The sequence below is a fragment of the Dromaius novaehollandiae genome, chromosome 6 (assembly GCF_036370855.1).
Source record: "Dromaius novaehollandiae isolate bDroNov1 chromosome 6, bDroNov1.hap1, whole genome shotgun sequence".
Lineage (NCBI taxonomy): Eukaryota > Metazoa > Chordata > Aves > Casuariiformes > Dromaiidae > Dromaius > Dromaius novaehollandiae.
In genome coordinates, this window is record NC_088103.1 from 14563543 (window position 1) to 14588720 (window position 25178).

Consider the following 25178-nt stretch of genomic DNA (forward strand, 5'->3'; position numbering starts at 1 on the left):
TGGAAGGGAATTTGGTAGTAAAGGCCTGGGCAAGTTGAATGAATTTTAATAACAGTGACTTCTAAATGACCTAAACTAGCCCAGGAAGTTCAACAGTAACAGTCATACCTCTGTGGTTTTTTTTTTTCTCCTTTCTGTGAAAAACAAAGAGGAGATAGACAACATTAGAGATAATTTAGCCAAGCGTTGCACTTGAGTTTTTTTTTTCTTTGAAACTCTATTGAACTGATCCCTCTCAATTAAGGTAAGTTAAATCTAAACAAAAGGTCTCTGTTAATTTTTTGCTTCTCTCATATAGTAACCAAAGTAATTCAAAAAAGCTTTTTTTTTTTTTTTTTTTTTTTTTTTTTTTTTTTTTTTTTTTTTTTAAAGTTTGGGGTTTTCCATTGAATGGTTTGCAATAAAACTCAGAATAGTGTTTTCCAGTGGAGGGAGAGAGATGGAATTTCTTTTGGAAACAGTGGTTGAAATAGTTCCTCTGTTAATACGAATTTGTGTACTCCCTTGCACGGCTTAATATAACTACAAATGTGGAAGAAGCTTTGGCATGAAATCATTTTCGATCTGGAACCAAATGACATAAATATCTCTTGCAATAGAAAAGAGAAACAATAGGCTCTATTTTATGAGGTAGGAATACAGTAATTGGAAATAGTAGGAGAGGTACTTGAGCAAAATGCATTCTCGCTAGAAACGATGTCCCTCTTGAAACATTTTGCTCTAACTTTCATGTTTGGTTTAAAATGATGGGCTTAAACTGAGGATTCAGGTTGGGAGAAATCAGAGTCATTGCTCATAAACTTGGTGTGAGTTGTGAAATGTAGTTAATGTTTATTAAATTATGAAGTTCTTATGAAGACAGTATTTTTAAAACCAAATTCTAACTGAAATCTTGGCAACGAAGATAGAACTCTTCTGAAGCGTGGAAGCGTTTTGCTTTTCTTAAACTTGTTAAAAGTTATCAAAATTGATGAATCCTTAACTATTTCATTTGTTCTTAAAGTGGTTAACATGGGTTAACACTTACAGTCATGGGAGAGATCAGAAAATCACTTCAGTTAACATACCATAACTTTCAAGAATTATTCTAACAGTTTGCAAATTCAAGCAGAACTGATATTATCTGTTAATTTCTGAAGGAAAATTATCAGTAAAGGAAGATACTTGCAGTAATTTATTTTCTATTTGAAGAAGTATTGAAATACTTCAAGAAACTTGCTTAACAAGCATTGTTAATGTAATGTTTCTTTAAAAAATAGATTCTAGAATAAACTATTCAATGGTGGGTGTGGAAACCAAATATTGGATAAATCTCCATTTAGGAATTTAAGACCATGTGAAATGCAGCAATTTATTGCAATTTTTCTTAAAGAAGCTAGTATTTCTGATTGCTTTGTGCTTCTCCCAGTATATAGACCTGTGATATCGTTAAATATATTCTTTTTAAAAAGTTAATCTTCTTATCTGTTGCTGTCTTTATTGCCAGGTATTTTTCTAGAAAGTGGCCCATCCTGATCTGAATCATAAACTTCTCTGGGTTTATTCTCAATAGGGACCACCTGGTTTCTGAAAGTACTTCTAGTTTTTCCTATTTCAAGGTAAATAGGAAAATAAATGGAAATTATGTAACTTTAGGTTAGTTCTTTAGCATAGTGGCTGAAAAGCAAATGTTTTGAAAAATGGGGATATTAAGCTTTAAGAAGTAAGTGTGCTGCCTGTAGCCTCGCTACTGTAATATCTGTTAGACAGTATTTTTTATATGTGGTATCCTGACAGTGTCTAAAACTGCATTATGTAACTTCTGGCTGGCTGTATAAGCGATGACGACGTAGAGGGAACCATTATCTTTGGTTAGCCATCCTTAGAATAAAGGCTTGTCCACATATTTGCTGACAGGATAGACCATGACATTTCTAGAAGGATTCTTTATATATCTGTTATATTGAATTCATTCGCACTTAATTTATGCCTGTCATTTAACTATCATGGAAAATCAAAACACACAAAACCTTGAAGAAAGTATTGAATATCAGATTACATTAAAGATTTGATGTTGATGGACAGAGCTTAAAAGGAAGAAAACCATCGTCACAATTGTTGTCTTGTAGGCTTTGCGGCATTGTTTGTGTAATACTAAATATCCTGAAGGTAAAGAGGTTAAATGTCAAGTCTTAAGTTTATGCTGCCAAATTATTTGACCTCTTGAACCTAAAAGATGATGTATATAAAGGATTTCTGGCCCCTGACGTCCAGTTTCTTAGCATAACAGAACTCCTCCTAGTTCATGAGTGCTGTCTTGTGTCCTGAAACAATAGGTAGAGTTAAGAGCTAAGTTTCTCCTTGGTCTTAAAACAGTATGTGGTGATGAGAAGTTTTAATTTTAAAGTGTACTTGGGTTCATTGCTGACTCTGGTAAAACAACAATAAAAAAAAAAGCCAGCTTGGATGGGAGCATACATATTTTTTGCTACAGCTCTTCTCTGCTTCCTCACTGAGGTGTTCTTTGCCCTCCAAATATTTGAGTATTGTTTCAATTTGTCTTTCAAAAGCTTTTCACATTTAATTTATCAGTGAACCCTCATAATACTTTGGCTGCCCTTGTTTACTTTTGTCTTTTTTTTTAATATCTCCCTCCGTCTCAGCCTTATAGTTTCTATATTGATTGACTCTGCAACTATGAATTTAAATTTCTGTGTTGCAGTCTGGTTACTTTTTATGTTAGTGATTATCTTCATACTCATCCCAGGTCCAGTAGCTCTTTTCCACTTGCCGTTCTATTATTGTACTAAGAGAAGACCACTGAAGCACCCACATTCTTGGTGAGACGGGTCCATGATGGACTAAATAGTTGTCTTGAGCATCTGCTTCTTGCTGTGTCACAGGGACAGTGCACAATATGTGTGAGTATGCACAGAAGAGGAGAGGTCCTTAAGATTTTTCAGAGGCAATTCTTACTGGCTGTTTATTCAAAACCAGCGCTTCAAGATTTGTTCGGTTTTGACCTGAATACTTCCAAAAAGACTACTGCATGTCTGAACTGCTAAGCCAGCAAGAGAGATCTTCTGTGAAAGCATTTTATTTGTATTGATACTTGAAGTATATCATTCTAGGTTCATTTGTGATGTGGAGCTCTGAGTTTGTATGGGATAACTGGTAATGCTAGGTGAGACAGCTAAAATCATCTCTTCTTGGAAGTGCCCTGAAAGCCCTCACTCTAGCCATAGGGATACAGTTGGATCTTTCTTCCTGTATTTGTGTTTCTACAGCAGGAGAGATTTCTAAAGCAGTAGCAATTTTGGATATTGGGTTATCCTTGGTAAAAGAGCAGTAATGTTTGACCGTTTGCCTGAAATTACTATGCAGCGATAGCTTAGAAATATTTTTGTTGTCCTGCTCTGCCATAAGTGGTTGCCTTTCTTCATCTGATTGCTTCTTCTAAGGTTGAGATCTTTTCTTGGCAATTAACACCTCTGGCCCTAACATCTTGATAGCAGTGTTTTTTAAAAACAGATTTCCCAATTTAGCTGGTGTCAGAACTTGATAAAGTGTTTAGCAACAATTGCGCGATTCATCAGGCCCTCTGAAAAACATTCATCATTTTCCTTTTATTTGTAGGCTGCTTGATTTCATCTGGTCTTAATTTTCCAGTCTTTTCTTTTCCTGAGTCTCTTACCTTGTCTGATGTTTAAAATTCTGAATCACTTTTCTTTTGGGAGGCTTTTGCTATTTCACAAGTACAGTATCTGGGAAACGAGAGGAGTGGGATTTATGTTTAGCAGCTCTATGCACAGGACAGCTGAGGGAGGAGCTGCTGGGACTGCCTTCTAGCATGAAACTGCAAATGGAACTTCTTGCATCATACTGGGTTTCAGAAACCAGGCAAATCCTATCAAATGTGTTTCTTGAGGTTTTTTTTTGGGGGGGGGGGGTTGTTTGTTTTTAAAAAAAGCTGAGGTAAGTAACGCTCTCATCTTTCAATTCTAGCATTGCTTGCTGATTTTAAATGTTATGGGTTTTATAGACTTCTTAATAATTCAGCATAAATGAATTTTGTGATTCAGGTTCCCTGCCCCCCCTGTATTTAGTAGTAAACTGACACATTTTCTGTGTATTTTGAGTAGCTGCCATAATCTGAGGAGAAATGCCTCTTAGTGTGTTTTTCTATTTGGATTTCTTGGGAAGTTGAGCATACATTTGACTAATAGATGGGAATGTATGAGAGTCACTTATTTAAAGAAGAACGAACTCTGGATTTCTTTGCTGGAGTTTTGTAAAATGCTATTAAAAGAAAGAAGTCATCATTTCATAAGCCAGACGTCTTGTCAGCTACCTAACTTTTAACATGCTATATCTACAGGATCAGTACAGTCTCTGGTAAAATACACAAGTCATAATATCCATCCAGATAAATTCCCAGCACTGTATTTTCTGGTCTTTGTTTGGTTCCACTGATGTTGTGTTTTTATTACCTCGTTTGATGTAGAGTTAAGCAATACTCTATATGATTTTACATATAAGAAATCCAGCTATTTGAGATTTGCTTACTTACACGGGCCAGTGTATACTCTGCAGTGTAGACTGCTGCCTGAAGCATAGCTGCTTCTGCTTCACAGCTAATAGTGCTCTCTGGCATCCGAGGGTGGGGGGCTGAACCCAGCTCAGGGAGCAGTTCGCTCTAGCAGGAAAAACACCGAAGGAGGATTCTTGGCCTTTCTTCATTAGTTTCTCCAGTCAAAGAGTAATGATGCCATGAAGAATTACTGAGAAGAATGTATTTGGTGCTGTGCTTTGGTGCAGTGCTAATATAGAGGCTTAAAAATTATTGAAATATGTTGAAGTCTAAATATTTCTCTGTTTTTACAATAATATATCTTAATTGTTATGCAGCTCAGCTGGTTTGTACTTGTCTGAATCTCTTCTTTTAGAAATGGAGAGGCTATGAAACTTTCACCACTCTGTCTTAATTTAATGCGTTATAAATTTGAAAGAAATCTGAAAAAAGCACATTGCCAACCCTCTCACAAACAGGTCCCTATGAGGCCAGACCTGTGCTTGATGATACTGTTTTTTTGTTTTTGTTTGTTTTTACTATCTGGGGAGCCAGTTATGTTTAGAGAATGGAATGCATCTTTTTTCTGTGTTCCACTGCCCTGAAATAATTTAGGGTGATATGCGAACAAACCTGAAAAATAGATGGCCGAAGATGTAGTGTTCTCTTGTATGGTGCTGTGGAAATTCAAAGTGTTTGTTAATGCTGTATCAGTCAATGATTAATCTTGTTCCCAGGAATATTTTTCCTTTTATACCTACCTCAGTCGATGCAACAAATTGTGTTGTTTTGTCATGCTGTTTGATGGAAGCTGGTAACATTGTTCGTTCATGCAGCAGTCTAAAACTTGTGTTGACATTAATGGCTACTGATGCAAGACTGGAAGAGCATGTTAGGTAATTGGTATCTCAGTCTAGAGATGATCAAATTAAGGAACTTTTTTCTTTTTTCTATCTTGAGGTTTAGCTCCAAAAAATTGTCTTCTCTCAGTTTCTGAATAAGAATAAAGAAGTCTTCTCAAACTTTTTTTCTATATTTCCTGTTCTATCTTAAAAGTGTTTGGGCTGGCAGATTTTAAGGATTGATTATATGCATGTGTTATTAAATTGCAGTAATGAAGTTTCAAATAATGGTGGATAAAAGTTAACTGGATGAAGACAACTGGGAGGCCAGGGAAACATTTAAACTCATGGGATAAATAAAAGCAGTATATTCTTTTATAGGAAAAAAAGCCATGATACTTAACCTCTTTTAAAAGGAAGCATGGAAGTAAAAATATTTCTTTTCCTGTTTTGTCCGACCCTGATGGTATGATCTGCGCAGATCTGCCAGCAGATAAACTGGAGGGAGGGGCAAGCTGTATGTTATTGTTACCTTCTGTCTAGATGTCAGTTCAAATGTTTTATGCCTCCTGTCTGCAAGAGCAGCTACTGTCCTTAGCTGCTGGTTGCAGACAGCCAGGGAGCAAGGGCAGTCCTTATCCCTAGCACCCCTGCTGCAGAACTTGTTAGAGCAATTTTCAGTTGGTAAGCTGTGAAGAGGTTGTAAAGAACCAGACCTGTTTTTCTGATAGAGGAGATCAAGATTATCTGATTTAAGAGGGTAATTCCAGCTTGAATAGATTTCTTTTAAAGGTAAGGGTGTAGCGAAAATGCTAGGCTGCATAAAATTACTTCCCTTGTTTCAAAAATGCAGCAACCATGATAGGATTTCACAAAGAAATACCATAATGCGCCGCTTCTGTAGTAATCGGAAACATTTGACAAACACTGCGTGTCGCTGACATGCATAATTCTCTGATTCTGTAGCAGAAAGTTCAAGCTCCTAATGCAAAGTACAAAGAACACAGCATCCCCTGTCCTTTTCACATTCAATAATAATGCTATCAAAATATGAGTCAGGCAGACTCTAAAGCACATGGATAATAACTTTACTAGAAAATCCCTTCCTCTGTGTTAGAATTCTTTGTTGTAAACTAACGCTGATTGGCTTCCAGGAGACTGATATTGTTAAGCAGGCTAGTGTTAATTTGCGAGGCATTTAAAATATTTTTGAAAGCTATAAATATACAACTTTCAGCACATATTTTTAACATGAAAAGCTCATCTCTCATACTTTTCCCTTTAAAAGCATCTGTAATGGAAACGTGCATATATTTTGAAAACAAATTGAGGTATTTTCTGTGCAGCTCTGCTAGTAATACTCTGTTACTCTTGTCCTGAAAGAATAAGATTTCTGACTAGTTTAGGACATCATAAAGTGGTTTAGTTTCCTGTGGGCTTTATTAGCGTGTAGCGTTTGCCTTTACGAGGGAGAAGAACTGAGAAATACAATGATAGCTTTCTGGGGGAAAAGGAAAAAGAATGGTGTGGCTTTTTGGTGTCTTGTTTTTTCCCTGTTCTCTTTTTTATTATACTTTTCCCCCTCTCTCTTTCTGCACAGGGTGGGTATTCTGCTCCCTCCTTCTCTCCCTGGCAGGGCTCATTCCAGGGCATCCCTCGGACTGCTCCACCGCACCGCAGACAGAGTGAGTCTGTACCTCTCACTCATATCCCTCACCGTGTTCCCGTAGAAGCTTTCCCTTTGCACGCACTGTTCATCCTGTAGTATCCTCCTTTCTCAGGCAGATTTACAGGTGTACACAATAGTTTGTGGCTAACCTAAATGCTTCCTTCAGTCAGCCTATAAGCAGCTACAACTTACAGCTTTGTAACAGTTACTAAAAGCTGATTTATTTCAGCAGTTTTAGAGGCAAACCTTGAACAGGCTCTTGTTTCCAGTCTTGTCTTAACATAAATCTTGCTTGCTGCATTTTCCTTTCTTTTTCATGGCTGTAATATACTGTCCTGTTTGTGTATGTGTTCTGTTTGCTCACAAGTCTGCATGCGTGCATATGTGGATGTATTTACATAAATATGTTGTGGACATACATAAAAATGTTGTTGAGAAAGGGTGATTTTTTCATTGCCTTTCGTGAGAAGTTTTCTCTTCAGAATGGCTTTTCTGAAACTAATATTTTTTTTCTTTTGGTGTTTATTGTAAAAAGACTTCTAATACATTGAAGTGGCTGTTGCAAAACATGCATGATTGACTAACATTGCTTATCTGCTAGCTACAATGTGGGCTGATAAAAGATGCATTTGTACTCTTGCCTTCGATCTGCAAAACAAAAGACAATTGCTGATTTTAAAACTGTATGCTTACGTAGACATAGAGAAATGGTAAGTCTTATTTTGTGCTTTGGTATTGCATTATAAACAGATAATTGTTCAAAGAAATATAACTAGTTAATGAAGATAAAGTTATATTTTTAAAATTTACTGTAATTTGCAAATTACAGTGTGTTTGATTGCCCAGCAATATCCAGGAGTGTATTTGGACAAGAAATAAAGTAAAATTAAAATTACAGAATCACTGAAATTTCCAGGACCCATAGAGATCTGAAGAGTAAGCTGCATCTTGGAAAACTAAGCTTACATTTATTTCAGATTGTAATAATCCTTACCATTACTTCAGTTACAAAAACAAACCTTGTAAAGTATCTTGTAAATTTTGAGTGTTTCAGATACTCTCTGGATGTTTCTGTGACAATGTTCATTTAAAGAACTCATCGGGAATGCACACTCTGTTTCATAGGCTTTTCTGTATGCAGTGGTGGGTTATGCTTTACTTCCCTGTGTTGTTTGATGTGGGAAATTGTGTGTGCACAATGAATGTAGAAACCCTAAAGGTGATCGTCACTTGTTCTGTTTCTGGGTACAGTACAAGCAGTAGCAGAGCCTGACTATTTTGCTGTCCTATCAGCAGAGAATCAGAGTTTGAAAGGATCAGTTTTAGACGTGAGGAGCACACAGATGTCGCACTTTTGAAACTGAACAATTGGAGAGGCAGAATGGGAGGATGGTGTCTGAGCTGCCAGATGCGTGCCCTGGCGTCTTCTCGTTCTCACTGATGTCTTAGCTGAAGACGACAATTCATATTAATCTGGTGCCAATCCTCTGAACCCCACCTCATTCCTCCACTCAGGGCAGCAGCACCTTAGTGTTGCATTCCATGTTGAACTTGCCTTACTAAAGCAGGTTAGATTTTTCAGTATGCATCTTATGCATTAAACTTCTATGAATTACAACTTAGGCAAATAAAGTAGATGAAAATTGGCCATAGACTAATTATCCTAGGCTATATTTACCCTAATGTTCAGGAAGATGCATTTGTTTTCCATAACTGAGTGTTCCTAGCCTTTTTCTTTAAGTCTTAGGCTTGAGCAAAAGATAAATGCTGAGAACAGAAATAAAGTATAGATTGAGGGGTTTGCTGGACATTCTTAACTGACACTCTTGCAAAATTAATGCCTTGTACCTGTGCGTTTAGAGAACATGCCCGTGAGGCAGAATATTACTGAAATTATCGTTAGCATCCTTTATCTCCCCCCCCCCCATTATCTCTTACCTTGGTCCAGTGTTTTTAGGTCTGTATTTTATTTTATTTTTTTATTCTGTGTGGAATGCCAAAGGTGGTGTTTCAAGGCAAGTGTTGAACATGGCATCACCAGTTAGAATAGGAAAATCAGCTTTGCAGTCAGTATTAGTGTTTTTTGGCAGTAATGTAGAGAAGGTGATGGGGAACAGAAATTAATCTCACTTTTGGCTGTGTTTTCTGTCTGGAGATCTTTGGTTTCAAGCATTTCTTCCTGTAACTTCTGGATCCCAACCTAGAAGTATCATCCACACTTGTGAATGCTGCAGGTTTCAACAGCTACCTCTTTGTTATGTTGATAGTTTACAGATGTGCAGACACCTTACAAGTGCTATAGATTATCAGGGTATAAATCTGTAAACTGTTCATGATCAACTGTTTATACAGTGTAACATAACTTTACTCCTGTTCTACAGGGCAGATAACATCTCTGCTGTGTAATATAATACTATTATATGCTTATAGCTCTTTTGTATTAGCAGCAATCACAAGGTTAGCATAGCTACTGCTTAACTTGCCTTAAGAACCTGTCATAACACTACACCTTGTTAACAAACTTTTAATCAGATGTACTTTGTACTTTTAATGAGAATTAATTTTTTAATACTTTCATGTTTATTAACTCAAGTGTTGTTTCAGCAGCCTTGGAAACAATTCAGCATAAATATTTTTCTGATTCTACAGTGATTTTTTTTTGTCATTGCTATGAACAAAACTTTTTTTTTATTCCTATGCCTCAAGTATTGAGTGTCTTGAACTTAGTTCTTATGTAATCCTCCTTTATTTTTCTCTTGATAATGGGATATAATTTGATGCATAGCAAATTTTCCACAATACATTTTAAAACTTTTCTGTTAGATTTTGGAGTTTTAATAATGGAGCTCTAGAAACTTAGTATTTAGAAGATGCATTTTCAATGAGCAAACGATGAAGTGTTGATACAATGTAAGGATGTTATACCCATATCTCTAGGCCCCTGACCCCAAATACTTCTCCATGCAGAAACAGAGATGAAAATTCTGTTTGTTACTCAACTCGAGCATTGCAATTGTTTTCATCTCTGCTTACTGCTCACTTCCTGGAGAGAGTTTTTAGGGTTTTTGTATATGAGCATTACAAATAAAGGTGATGTAAGCAACCATAACAGGTGATATAAAGCTTTTTATTACCATCAAAAAAGCTCCTGCATGTATGCTGATTATAAATCAGGTCCACGCTTTTCTTTACTTTTTCATGCATATTCTAAACAAGTATGTGTCCCTTAACATTATGAAATGTTTCCGTAATTAATATAAATCTTTGACCAGTTCAGGCTCTTCGTAGAGAGTACAAAGTGATGGTGTTAGCAGAACAAAGTTGCTTCAGGATGTTATTTTGGAAATGTCATGACTTGTGTTAAGAGGTGACAAATACTGAAAATGTCCTTGGACCGTTACATTACTGTCCTTTAAATGTCTGTGTTTTTTGCTCTGAGAGATTAGTGTTCAGTTATACAAAGAAAATGTCTTTTAAGAAAAATTCCTTACTTCCAGTTTGGGTAGTTGAAGATTGGATTTCAGTAGAAATGTAGTCTCTTGTTGTAAGTTGTTGTCTCTTGTAGTGTATGTTTACAAACAAAAATTTAGTTTTTTGTGATCATATTTGTCTGTCTTAGTTGCATGTGACTCTATGGTTAAAATGCCTGCCTTGATGTGGTTATATTGCTTTCAGCTAGACAGTACTTTTCTTTAAGAAAGTTTATTTTTATACAGACTATGCAGAAAAAAATTCATGCTATGCTATAATACTGATTATTTCAGTACCTCCATACTGTGGTGAATGGTTTAAAAGAGCAAAGAAAAAAAACCTAGGTTGTTTGTATCACTGTTTGCAGTTAGAGTCCATACTGTAGGATGCTACGTTACAGTTTTGAAACAGAGGAATAGCTAGCTGAAAGAAGAAGGAAAAAAAATGTATTGACACATACTATGGATTTAAGGTGTGAGAACTTGATGTTTTCCAGAGAGAGAAACAAAATTTGAAAATGACAGCTTTCCAATGGAGCAAGGCTATGCCTTCATGTGGAGGGCTGTGAAATGGTCACTTATACTGTCAAGGCAGTGAGATAGATGTTGGAACTGATCAGGAAATATTGTATCCCCTCTTTCAAAAAAAAAAAAAAAAAGGGGGGGGGGGGAAGGGAAGGGGCAATTTTGAGTCTCTCCAAGCTCATGACCGAGTAGCTTGGAATATGGTTTGATAAGCAGTGCAGGAAATACGATCAAAATGCATGGTACAGTTCATCTTATGACGTTGTTATTCATTGTTGGATATATCTGAAATTGCTTATATTCATGAATGCAAATATTTTGATGTATACATATATAATCATACACCTAAATTCTAGTTACTACTATTAAGAGTATTTTAAGTGTAAGAGCTTAAGTGCGTTTGAGATTTCAAGTTCCAAGAGCAAAGGTATTCCATGCAGGTCTTGCTGTAAATATTATTTGTACAATGTTACTTAAACAACAGGGCTGTCTTTGTTTCTGGAAGATGGTTAAAAAACAAGTGGGGGACATGCTAATTGCAATTCAAATGCTGAAAAGTTGCAGTTCAGCCATGGCAATTGCTCATTGTTTTGTCTTGGTCCTCTGACATCATTGTCCTTGTCTTTTTCTTGTCTCTGCTTTCCCATTATGCCATTGGCAAGGAGTTGAGAAGTTAGTCCATTACTTCTGTGATAAAGCGTGGTACAGTACAACTTCAGATTTCTTCCCATCTGCTCCTCGCATATTTTCACTGTTGCTTTTTTGCCCTATGCATGATGCATGTCTATCAGAGATGTGCATGCAGTTCTCAGATTCTTCATTGCATCACTTCCTTGTTCCTTAAAATATCAGAGGGAGAAAATAGCCTTACTTCATTCAACAGAGACATTATATGGAATGTATGATGGGCATTGAGATCAGAGATACAGCATAACCAAAGCAAAACCGCAGGCAACCTTAAAGTAGTGGCACTGCAATGACTATCATTGTCACAACCACATTGACCCAACTTCTTCATCAATATAAAATACTTGCATATCTGTATATCTCAGTTGTTCAGTAAGTGTGTATGGATGGTAAACCTCTTCATGGATATGTTGTCATTTTTCTCTGGATGATGTAACAGCCAGATGTACTCCTGAGAGAAATTCTCTTCTTATGCTAATAGGGTAAGGATTATAACTTAGTAATTTTGCTTGGTGCATCAATATGTGCAAATCTTCAAAGCTTTTGCCATTACAGAAATGCCTTTTTCTTTGTGTTGCAAAAAGGAACATGTGCACAAAGCCTTTTGTCTAATGTACTTTTATTCTGGGGAGAACTAATTTTCCTCAGTTACATAGTACTAGAAATATTAGAGTCCAACTTTACATTTTAGGAGCATCATAAAGGAACGCAAATATTTTTGTCCACCTGAACATTTTGTGCTTTGGACAAAAATGTAATTTTAAATGTTAGCATGTCAGTTTACACCAAGTCACGGCTTGTTCCTCCCTGAAATAATATCAAAAGTGCATTCAAAGCAATGCAAATGACAAAAGTTTTTTAAAAGACTTCCATGGAATAAAGTATTATTGTTGCTGGAACGTGGAATGCTTCTTTATCTTCTTACTCCCTCTCCTTCTTATGACAGATTTCATCAAGCACTAGTCCTTCTGCCAGCTGTCTTTTTGACTAATAGCCTAATCATAAGTAAAGATTTCCCTAAGAGGAGGAAAACTTATATGTAAGGCAAAGATGTAAGATGTGCATGAAGATAACAGAATTTGCAGTGTTAGAGATCTTGTGAAGCATTACTTGTGTATTTTGAAAGCTGGTTTTTTACTTTCAGTGTCATCTTGAATGTTAATGCGTGTAGCAATTTGAAGAGATTAAATCTGTGATAATGATAATTGGACACACTTTGACTAAGTAGAAATCCAAAATTAGAAAACGGTACTATATTTAAAGCAATTTAGCAAAAGATGATACTACAGCTTTAGTGTACTTTCCATAATTCTGAGATTGTAGCGCTTTTCTACCTTTGAGTTGCAAACATTATGAATCTTAAGCACCTTAGGCCATTTTAGGTTATGAAAGGTAATGAATATGAGGAAATTATATATTTGGCTATTTCTAAATGTAAAATTAAAAAAAGAAATGTCAAAATGGAAAAATACAAATATTGTCTCCTCTCTCCTGTCTCTCCAAGTTTTGTCAAAAACTTGAAAGACAGCATTATCAAAAGGTTGCTTCTTTGCTGTATTTCAGAAGCTTTCATGTGTTTAACTTTTTATACAAATTTAGTTTCTTTTGTAATTTATAAAATTTTCACTTTGATTAACTAACTAATAATCCTCTAACTAGGATTATTTGACACAAAGTTATGATTTTTGATGCTCAGATTTTATATTTAGCTGCATTTTTTTAACACCGGCATTTAGAAACCCTCCCTAAGTGAGGGAAAATTTTTCCAGTATTATTTTCCCATATTAGAATTTGATGTAATATTCTTTGCTATAAACACTCCTATTTTTGATTCTTTTTTAAGTAGGATTAGGAAATCTGAATTATTTGTTCCAATATGTGTATCATAATCAGGCATGTAGTGCTTTGGTTTCTGCACTCGTTTTTAGCTTTTTTTTTTACATGCACATTCTCAAAACCAGTAAATTAGTTTGGCTAATGTCTGTCTGTCAGTTCCTAACTTATAGTTGGAAGGCAATGACTTATATAACCCATTACATTAACACTGAAAAATGACAAAAATATCTAGAGGATTTATTTTTTTTAAACTGTAACTCTTAATGTATTGAATTATTGTATTTAGTGCTTTCTTCCGGTAGGATTGTTTGGTTAAGAAGGATGGTTCTGCATTTGACAACACTCACAAAGTTAGGTTAGGTTTGGCCACGTAAGGAAATGTGCATTACTCTCAAAGTTTTGATCACCTTACAGCATTTAAGTCTTTCTATGCCCTCCCTTTTGCCAAATCAATATTCAGACTGCTCAACATGTCTGTGCTTCCCTCTTTGTCACTCGTTGATGTCACTGGTCCAACTTTTGATGTTGCCCTTGCTTACAGGTAGGATTGGTGTATTCCACGGGGAAAAATGTTAGTAAATCAGAATTAGATCAAGAAAACTTGATATTTCTCTTTTTACTATTGCATATACTCTTGATGAAGAACTTCACTGAAGATAGTTTTCGCTGAGTAGTAATCCTGCCCAGTAAAAGATGAAATCCTAATGACTGCTGAGATGCTGTCGCACCCTAGAAATGTGACAGGGCTTTGGCATGCACAGGTGTCATTACATTCTTTCTGCGGCTCGTAGAAGAGCTAAAAAGGCCAGACAGATAATTGGCTTCCTCATTTAGAAGTGGTGAACAAGTTACCAGAGTGACTGAAGTAACAATTTCAGTAAAATTTCTTAAAGCTTAAAAAAAAAAATTGCTTCTTTTTTACTGGCTATATTTCACTAGTAAACAAATGTTATAAGTCTGTTAACTGTGTACATGCAATCTATCAATTGGTAAAAATTCAAGCAGTTTCAGCAAATTTTAGGGATAAGACTAGCTTGTAGTAGTTCTGGTCTTCTCCCTTGTAAGGAAAATTAGAAAATCATCCAAACCTGAAACTTGTTGGAATGTGTAGATAAAATGTTGGTAAGTTTTGGGTTTTGCCATGTATTACAGAAATTTTAATGATTCTTCCAAGCTCTCTCTACAAATTTGAGGTCCAGAATGTGTTTGTCAAGCTAGTGTACACATTAATCTTTCGAGTCTTTTTACAGGGAAGAGCAAAGAAAAAAATAGAAATGACTCAGAAGAGGTACTGGCAATTCTTGTGTCTAATACTAGAATCTCTCTCCTGATAAAATGCAAAATGTTCATTAAGTTACGTTTTATCCATTGGTTATCAATGTAGTGTATGATCTCTGACTTTAAATGTGCTCTGTTATACCACTGTTGAAGATGGCTTCTTTATCAGGCCATTTGAATTCCCTCCAAGACCAAACAGTTACCTAAGTCTAGTCAGTAACTTGATTACAGCATGTTTGTATCAAATTTTTTTGACCTCAGTAAGGCAAGGAAAATGCACTGTAAATTCATGTGGCCCATTAAACTCCTTTCCTGCCTTTAGAGATTTTTAAAAAGTTTGAGATAGCTAACTTGAATATGCAGTGAATAGAAAATAAAAGATTGATGCAGTTAAATAGCTGTTGCATTTATTAAGCACTTGAATCAGAATTGATCAGTATTCATACATCATTGTTATGCTGCACTGCAGAATAAAGCAAAACCATCAACCAGGCCTTCTTTATGTTCTTTGTTTTAAGCTAATCAATTTTTTGTCTTTATGTTGAGTTGTGTATTTTAGTGCTAGTATAATTTTTTCCACCTAAGTCATATTCGTACATGTCCCATGAACCATCCTGTTTTGCCAAAGTCAACATTTTGATTAAAAAAAAAAGATACGCAGCCCTTACCAAGCATCCAGTCAATGCATATTGGGTTCAGAATGTTAATTTGTTTTCTTTGCCTAATATATTGTTGTATTCTTTTCTCTTTATCAGCCTCAAGTACTACAGCCTTCCAGCAACCTTCCCAGTTCCACAGACCTCGCCCAGGGAAAACTAATAAAAATGCCACATACCGAGGCCCACAGTGAATATCCTAAACACGGTCTGCATGAAAATGGCAATCATAAGAATCAAAATGCTGCAAATGCATCTCTCACAAATAGTCTGAATGAACTGAACACACTAATGAGTATACAGTTAAACATAAAAGATGAGAATGCATCATATTTGGAAAATTTGAAAAACGAAAATGCTGAAGACCCTGGGGAGCTGGCTAGTATTAAAGAAGGTATATTACAGTCTCGTTCCTTTTATCCGACATCTACACGAGCTGATATTAGAGAGGTGCAGACTGAGCTAGCTGTGAAAGGTCAGCCCTCATTCACAAACCAGGCTTCTTGGCCAAAGACTTTAGGAATTGTAAAGCCCCCAAATGCTTTAGTGCCTCCGACAGTGGCCGCGCTCACACGATCTGCAAATCATTCTGCTGCTTCCAAGGAGCCTGAGCTTCTGCCATCAAGTAGTCCGACTCGGCTAGAGCCGACATCTGGTCAGACTAACCTAAAGGGTAAACAGAGCCAGAAAGTATCTAAACTTCGCCCACCAACTATGTCCTTTGTTAAATCTAAACAAACAAGCAGTCAGAAATCCACACTGGTATCTCCAGAGCCTCAAAACACTTGTTCAAAGACTAACATCCCAAAGCCACCAGTGCAAAGAAAGGAAAATGTGCATATACAGAGTACTGGTTTGCATTCTGGGGATAGCTTGCCCTCTAATCGGCATTCCCGCCTCCCTAAACCAAAGACACATTGAGAACGTGTGTACACATCTCACTGAATGATGCCATACATTAATTTAATTCCCATGTATTGAATGCCTTTGTTGAGGCTGCTTTATCTACATCCTGCAAATCCTGAGTGAATATTAAAAATAGGCTCTTACTTTAGTGTTTTCATATTCATTCTGTTGTGTTCTGAAGTTCATGTTATCATCTGTGCAGCTTCTCTTGAGAGTGTTCAAGTATATTGTAAGTCTGCATTAATAATTGTGTTGCCCATTGATCATCTTAATAATTAAGCAAAAACTCAAATCTGTGGTGACCGCAAAAAACAGAATGCTGCACTAGGTATTTCAGGAAGGCAGAAATCTGTTATTTTGAGTTATTAGACAATGAAATTACTATTCAGTCTAACTTTTTGGTTCTGACTGCTAGTTAGGTTAGAGTGGTGGAAAATTAGACTTAGTAGCAGATGTTTTATTGGCCATAATTCTGACTCTGTGTTCCAGAGGCCTATGCAAAATCCTTGTATTTATCATTATCTGAAGACTGACATATTTAATGTTATTTAATCTGATGGGTTGGGGAGTTTTTTGTTTGTTTTGCTGTAATCTGAAGTTGCTCTGTTTTTTATTTATCCCATTTTCACTGTTCACAGACAGTACGCAGATTTCACAGGGTGAAACGAATCTTATCTCTTAGATATCATCATTTGTTGTGACATTGTGGTATGCTTTTATTGTGTTGAATAGACACGTTATCGGGTAAATTTTTGAAATGCAGTGCTAGGGATACTTGTGCAAAACCTGCCAATACAGGCTCTTGTGAATTGGTAAGTAAAGAGCCTCTGGGAATAAGGGGTCCATAACACCTATGTTGAGGTTGCACAACATGCATTTTAATTAATATTTTTAACTTTTATTGTGCTACTTGTATTTATTGATTTCTGTTTATTATTGAAAGACTCTGAAGTACCTGACTTGAAATGTTTGCACAAAATTTTGCCATATATGTAAGAATGTGGAACTATTTTACATAATAAAACTTGATTTAAAAAAGCATCTACTAAAAAAAAAATAATGCCACCTATTTGCTTTGAGCAATCCTATTATGTCCTAATCAGAGCTGGTACTCTAAGAGTTTTTCAGAGATGTGTATTTTGTTTTGGGTTGTTTTCTTTTCTTCTTCTTTTTTTTTTTTTTTTTTTTTTTTTTTTTTTTTTTTTTGTAATTTCTAAAGAAGTGCATAATAATAACTGGGAAGGAGCTTTTTGGGGAAAATAAAACAACAAAACAATCTGTCTGCTCTCTAGGAAAGCATTTTTTTTCTGAAAGTGGTCTGGAAATATTTGCCCATCATGGTGCAACTATGGGACCATGATGCACATGCTGTGGGCTGAATATATGCATATCCAGTGAAGTGTGCTAAAAACTTGTCCTTCTGTCCCATCTCCCATTTTCCCCCTCTTCCCCATCACTGTCTCTTGGATTTTACTTTTTTTCTCAAATTCTTAAATGGGTTTTAAAATTATCAGCATAAGCCTGTTGCAATTACTTTACTCAAAATCTGTTCCTGAACAGCACATAATGACAGAAAACTGAAAGTTTGTTTTAGGCTTTGGCTGTATGATGCTGACATGTTACAGTATATTCTTTGAGATAATAAAGTGAATAGGTATAGACATTTCGTAAGTACGTTCAGTAATCAACTCTTGTAATATAAACCCTTTAACTGGGAATAGATACCCTGGCTGGAGGAGAGAAGGAAGAAAATCATTGGAGTTGTATTTCTCAATGCGTAATTAATGTCCAAGAAATTTCAGATTTCTCACTGTTAGGTTCTTTCACCTGACAATGAGGTGGAAAATTAAAAGCTTGGGGGAAAAGGGGGTGGGGTGGGGGGGGGGGCAGATTGTTTGTTTCAGAAGTGGCTATATGATTCTGAAGACCTGCAGGACTTTGTTAAGTATTTGGGGGGGAGGGAGGGAGTTAAGCAAGAAATAACAAGAGCAGCATTAATTGTTGCAGTTGCTAAAAGATCAAAATAAGTATAACTTGAGATTATTGTTAGAATTATTCTCCAGGAAAATTTCTTTCCTTGGAAAGCACGGAATCAGATGGCCTTTGTCCAGAATCAGAGTAGATGTTTACTTTTGATAAGAAAATAAAACTGACTTTTTATATTCCCCAAAATTAGCTCTTGGCAGCTGACTATATTTCTCAAGAGTGTAAAAACTGCTGAGGGAATGATCAGATTCCTGGTTCATTTTCAGGTCCATATATTTCTATGGAAGTTTTTTTGTTTTTTAAAGTTTATTTTCCTTGAAGGGAAGCTGATTTTATTTTTAATTCTATATGATTTTGTGCAGGAAGTTTATTGTCACTTCAAAGAATGTTATTGACAGCGATGTTTCACCATGAGTCATGTTGCTTCTTCTCATTCTGGAGGCTTCATTAGTCTGATTTAGAGATTTTAACTTTTATGTTTAAAGTATAGATATCTACCTATCTGCACCTTTACTGACAGTTTAGGAATGAAGCAAAGAGACTATCAGGGTTTTCATAAAACAGAAGATGACTTTTTTTTTTCCCCAGAAGAACAAAAATGTATTTATTCTGTGGGTGGTTTTATACAGTTAAGCCTAAATAGATTATATTCGTTGGTGTGAATATGTAGTGTTTCCCCATTTCGCTGTGAGAGATTACTAAGAAATTGGGCAGAAGATAGCAGGATCGATCATAGATGAGGGAGATGCTAGGCTGAATTGTGTTTGCATTCAGCTGCTAAACTGGCATCGCTCTAAACACAACGGTGTATTTTGGCTCTTCTGCTTTGCCAGGGAAGGTTCTGTTGCACGTACAGTAAGTCCAGAGTATGAGTAAAGCTTGTCAGCAGATGAGCAACTGGAAGAGAAGCAGTGAAGGGAAATTTGAAGCCTTACTTCAGTGAAGGAGGGTGGAGAGAGGGATAAGAGGGTGCTGTGTAGAGCATGTCAAATGGGATTAAGTAAGTATCTTCTGGTAATGTATCTACCTTATTTAAGGTGCAGGTATATCATCAGTACTGGTGCAGATTATCCTAAATGCATAAATTAAAGGGTTTGATATCTTCAGATTTTTTTTAGGGTTCTAAAACTGGTTTATTGCAGATTTTTTATGCTTTTGGTGTCTCATTCTTTTGTGCAATATTCACAAAAGTATTAAACTACTGTTCAGTATGTGTGTACAGAGGCAATTATGTATTTTAACAAGTGAATAAACACAAAAGAAGAAAAACAGAATTGCACTTTAAATGAGCTTTATTGCTTGGAGTTGTGCCTAAATAATCTAGATGCCTCCTGTTGTGTGTGTGGCTTTTGTTTGAAACTAATTACCCTGCTAGTATTGCTGTTTCCAAGATACCTTCACATCACTTTCACAGAGTTAATATACACTCTAGCATGTTTAAAAATATTCATATAGTGTACTGAATTTTTGTTGTGCAATGACTTTAATTTAACCGTGGAATTTTAGCACTGATGATGCAGCCAGAAGATTACCTTCCCCTTCGCTGAAACCGGCACTTCGTAGTTCTGGTCAAAGCCAATGGCAAAACTTTCATAGGACTAGCGTGGTCCTTAAAGAATAATGTTCCTAGCGTACGTTTTGCTTCTGTTCGAGAAAAGTGCAATACTAACTCCTAGACTTTCTTGAAATAATTATAAAGGCCCTGAAAAATCAAAAACTGCACTGAGTTTTCTATCTAGTTCAAAAAAAGTGGTTCTTGAACTTTAAATCTCATAGCAGTGAGATTAGACATAGCAACTAGACTGCATCGTAGGTCAGTAAAATTAATTTCATCTTTGATCTAAATGCTGATTTGTTGTAATGATGCTAGAAAATTGAATACCATTTGTGCGATTTACTTTGTTTGCATGTCACAACCATATGCACATTCTACAGTGTCCATACTCTGGTAGGTTGCATGTCTTGGGAGGGTGGGATGGGAGAGAATTATTTTCGTTTTTGCACAGCACACAGTCCTGTTAATGTGGACACTTTCTTGCCATACACATGGAAATCCACTCTAGAACTGGGCTTCCGTAGCTATTCTTTCTTGTTTATAGTGGCTTTTCCTGAGCAGAGTGGACTTAATACTTGATCCTGGTGGTAGGTCTCAGTTTTATAGTAATCTTACAACTATGCTATCAAGGAAATTCAGTCACTGTTGTGGTAAAGCTGCTCACTGCCTACTTAACTGTAAAAGCACCACAATAAAAACAATATAATTCCAGTGTCAGTGAAGTCTTAAAATTCAGTACTAGCTTAAAAAAAAAAAAAAGTACCCTTAGTTATCTGCATTGTTGTTTTTTCTTGTTTTTTAAAACCAGGCCAGAGTAAATACTGTATATTGGAACTTGCTTGTAAAGTTGATTTAAAAACCTGTATGTAAAAAAATTCTTTCTTCAATGTTGCTCTAGTGAATAAAAATAAAAGTAACAATTCTAATAAGTATCTGTTTCTCCGGACTGTTCACTTTATTTTCACTTTATTCCATTGACTGTGCATAATTACAGGACTGTAAGGAGGAAATTGTTTGGGAGGGGGAGACTACTTATTATGCTTACAATTACTTTTTGTCATAAAGTTATCTCTTTGTCCAGCAGATTTGTGTGCTTGTTTCCTCAATGACTTTTAGCATAAGAGTGTTGGCTTTAAAAAATGAAGAGATTGAAAAAACAAACATCTTAAGCTGTTGTTTCTAGATGAACAAGAAGCTGGACTGATGTGGTTATTTTTTAAAGGTACTTTATTTCACCTCTAATGCACAGTTGGAGAGAACAGAAGGGTATTTCTTAGAGTTTCCTTATGTAATTAACTAGTTAAAATTATTGTTATAAGAGACAACTTTAATCTGATGAAGTTATTTCCCTACAGGAGTCTAAATCTGTAAAATGCATGCATACATGTAAACATCTATAAAGAGTTCCTGATAGTATATTAGTATTTTGCCCACAGTCTGAATGATTTAATATGCAGGAGATAGAGTTCTTTCCTTGCAAGAAAAGAGAATCTGCTTCTCTTTAATTTCTTACCTGTTTCAGTAGCTAGAAGTTCAAGTTGAAATTTCAGTCAGAAATGGGGCTTGGTAAAGTGAGAATCCTATAGTTCTCAGTAAGAATAGTAAAAAATGCTGCAGACACCTGGAATCATTGATCTGAAGTTTTATTTTGAGCTCCTGGATGATCTTTGACTTTTTACTGGGTGGAGGGTGGGAAGGCTCCTTCTGCATAAAGCTTCCAAGTTCAAACACATTTTAATGTACCTTCCTTGACCTAAAAGGTACCTAAAAGGTAATTAGGGATCCATGGATCTTCTGCCTTGTAGTTCTGCTGGGTCTAGTGCAAGAGCACGCACCCTTTGCTACTTTATGGACAAGACTGTGTTACAGTGGTGTCCAACACTATCAGAGTCAGGAGCAGGCATTAAACAGCTGACGCAATGACTATGTAGTATGCGTAAGAGATGCACTTCACAAGTCCTCCTCTTCCTTTCCTTGTCTTCTCTTCCCCTCTCCCATTAAGAGATGAAGGCCTTGTGGCAGTGATGTGCTTGGACTGGGAGCTGTGTACTGTTGGCACTGGAAGAGATCTGCTTTGCTACCACTGGGCACAGTATTACATGCAAGGAGAAAGTGTTAGACTGTGAAATTTTTGACACCTCCTTTTGGAAAGCAGAATTAACACCCTAGGCACCTTTCCTGCTAAAGGAATGGTTTATTTTTGAGTGTGTTTCAGTGCAGCCAAACCACAAGAAAAATTAATTCTGAAGCATGCGTAATATTAATCAGTCATGTGGTTGCTGTTTTCCCCATGTTGAATATTATGAATATTAGCCACTGTTTCAAACTAGAATTGGCTTTTAACAGAGGACATTGAGCCCAAATATCATAGCTCTAATAATCCGAGCTATTCAAGTACTTAATGCTAATCTGACAGTCTGAAAAGTAAGAGGAGGGTTTCCTGTTAGGTGTTCTGCTTGTTTTCTGTGAAACTGCAGGCAGGAAGTCCTCAGTCACAGCACAGCACCTGGGGTGGGTGAGGACGCTTCCTGTAAGCGCTCACGCAATGTAGCGGGAGTTCTTGGTATGAAGTCGAAGGCAGAAGTAATTGCCCTGCATAATAGGCCAGAAAATCTGCTTAAGGATGTTGAACTTAATCATTACAAAGCAGATAAAAAGCTGAAAACTTCAAAACTATGCAAGTAAAATGTTTCCCTCCATCACAACCTCTGAAAATCATTTCAGGTTGCTGAAAGCTTTTAAATTTTGTGATAGATGCTGGGTTTTAAAGCTTACTAGAACACAAACCTCAGAAATATCCCAAATTCGTAGGCATTTGAAAACAGTTGTGGAGACGGGACACAGACCAATTACTTTACTTGCATTTTCTTCAGTAAAATTCCAGAGAAATGAAGCAGTATCAGAGAGAAATTTAGATGTCAGTGGGTTTACACATTCTGATCGAATGTGGTTCTCTTGGTACCTCTCTAATCGTAACAGATTTTGTTCTGAAGAGGCCCGATTCATCGTTATCTCGGTTACTGCAGCTAGAAAGATTCCTGAAAATTAGCCTGTGTAAATTTCCCTGATTTCCTTATGATCAACAATATAAAATAGCCTTTGTACATAAAGACTGCTAAGTCTTTAGGTGGTGGTAAATACCATTAATTTAGTTATATCAGAAGTGTATGCTGATAAAAGCCTATGAGTATTTGAAGATATATGGGTCACTGACAGCCTGAAACTTTGGTGCTTAGTACTATAGAAACTGAGCGATTCCACAGTAAGGCTCTGTAACTGTTTACTCCATTTTAATTGCTTCCCAGTTTGACAAACTGTATGACCTCAAATTTTCCATACTAATTATCCAATAGTTTCTACAGCAAGTTACATGTAGGGCTTCAGAGAATTTGTCCACTGTGCTGCAAGATAGTTGTCCTCAGCACGTGTATCCCAAGCAGTATGCTGACAATATCATGGGGTGGTAGAAACGTGTCCTCGTCTTTCTGGAGGATCCTGAAGGTGTAAATTATGCTTATATGAGAAGTGCTGAGTTTGTGGGGGATTTAAATTCCACTTGCTTTTGGGAAAGTGATTTGAGCAACCAGCTTTTTGTGTTGCTCAGGCTACTACAGGTAACTCAAAAAGTTCAGTCTTGGTTTGTATAGCTTCTGTTAAGTTCTGTTCTGTAACTTCTGTGGGTTACTGTGTTATTTTTTTACTACAGTAGCAAGCTGGAAACCCCCAATCACAGGTGAGAGTCCCTCCTGTGAGATACTGTATACAGTAGTAGTAGCAGCAAAGCAGTTCCTACTACAAGACACAGGGCAGAAGGCTGTCAGGCTGCATTGATCCTGCCAGGATCTGAACTTAGGCTTCTAGAATGTCTATGATGTTCAACCCATATGCTTATAAATAGCGCAGATTTGGTATTACCATGCAGGGAAACTTATGATGCACAAGCTCTTTGTTAATAATACTCTTGTGCATCTTGCGCTGGCATTCAACTTCTTACTTCAAAAGAGTTAAGGTCTATGCATGTGTGTTACATTAGTTGCTGTTGAAAGCTTTGTATTGTATTTTGCATTTTGACTTGCAAAGGTGTATTTGCTTTAAAATACATTTCCAATGGCACTTAATCTTTTCAAGCTTTGGGTGTGTTAATTTTCTCAACTGATTATCTTCAGAGTTGTTATGTAATATTGTCTGGTTTTTTTTAATATATATATATAAAATCTTCTGAAGGAGAAAAGGGATAATGGAGATTATTTTTCACACTTTACATTTTTTTTACACTACTGACACAGGCACACTGCATCACATACACATTTATACATAATGTTTTCCAGAGTGTTGGCCTGGAATGTAACTAGTTCAGGTACAAACTTCCAAGCCTAACAAATTCAAGGAGCGGTATTAGAAATATGGTCAAAGGATAAATGGTACAAAGGATCTTGAGGTGTTAAGAGCATGTGTCATTACACTGTGCTAACTGTGCTCTAAACTGGGTACCAGCTGCACAGTCCTTAGGACATGTGTTAGTCAAAGTGCCTGCAGGCTAAATAACAAGTCCTAACGGCATGCACTAGCTTGGTAAAGCCCTTGGAGCTTAGCAGACAAACGGAATAGGATAAGAATTAAGTGTTATTATTTCAATTGTAAATGCATGGAAAGCAGGTGCTAAGAGCAAGCAAGATGAAGTACTTTGGGAAATCCCATGGAGAAATATCTGTGTTTACCTCCTTGCCCTCTTGAGATCAAAAGAGAATTTATGCTTCCATCTGTCTCAATAGCAGAGACTTCTGTTTTGCCCTTCCTCCACTCTGTTTTAATGCGGATAGCAGGCTTGACTTTTGCTCCTGTACACAGCAGAGGGCAGTGTAATGTAAGGAGCTGAAAAATGCACACAAATGTAATTTCTATGCGTGTCAAAACAGCTTCCAAGTCTTAGGCTGGGGGGCAAGAGGTGGGGCTGACTTTTGACTGACAGACAAACTCTGTTCTTCTCCTCACCCTGTCCTGTTTGCTTTGGGGGGCAAGCCTCAAATGAAGCAATACTGATATTTATTTTTTTTACAGTGACTAGGAGCAACATTGCTCAGCTGAAAGAAATAATCATCTTTTTGGAGGGGCGGAGGAAGGAAGACAAACATCGATAACCTTAACAGAAGCATCTGCATAATTTGAACTGGAATAATGTAGCTGTCTTCCGAGCTAGCTCTCTGGTGGAGGCTGGTGCT

At 36.5% G+C, this 25178-nt stretch overlaps 1 protein-coding gene across 7 annotated transcripts in view; it reads left to right on the forward strand.

The window, feature by feature from the left end:
- CCSER2 (coiled-coil serine rich protein 2) overlaps nucleotides 1-20891 on the forward strand; it is an 86006-nt gene extending 65115 nt beyond the window's left edge. For 3 of the 7 annotated variants that reach the window (XM_064513731.1, XM_064513733.1, XM_064513732.1), the window contains one exon: nucleotides 15612-20891. In XM_064513731.1, coding sequence (XP_064369801.1) covers nucleotides 15612-16433 — 822 coding nt within the window. In that variant the 3' untranslated portion in view covers nucleotides 16434-20891. Of the gene's footprint in view, nucleotides 1-6991; nucleotides 7077-11717; nucleotides 11758-15611 lie in introns of all 7 variants that reach the window. The other 4 variants (XM_064513734.1, XM_064513735.1, XM_064513736.1 and 1 more) reach the window with 2 other exon arrangements.
- Nucleotides 20892-25178: the final 4287 nt, after the last annotated feature.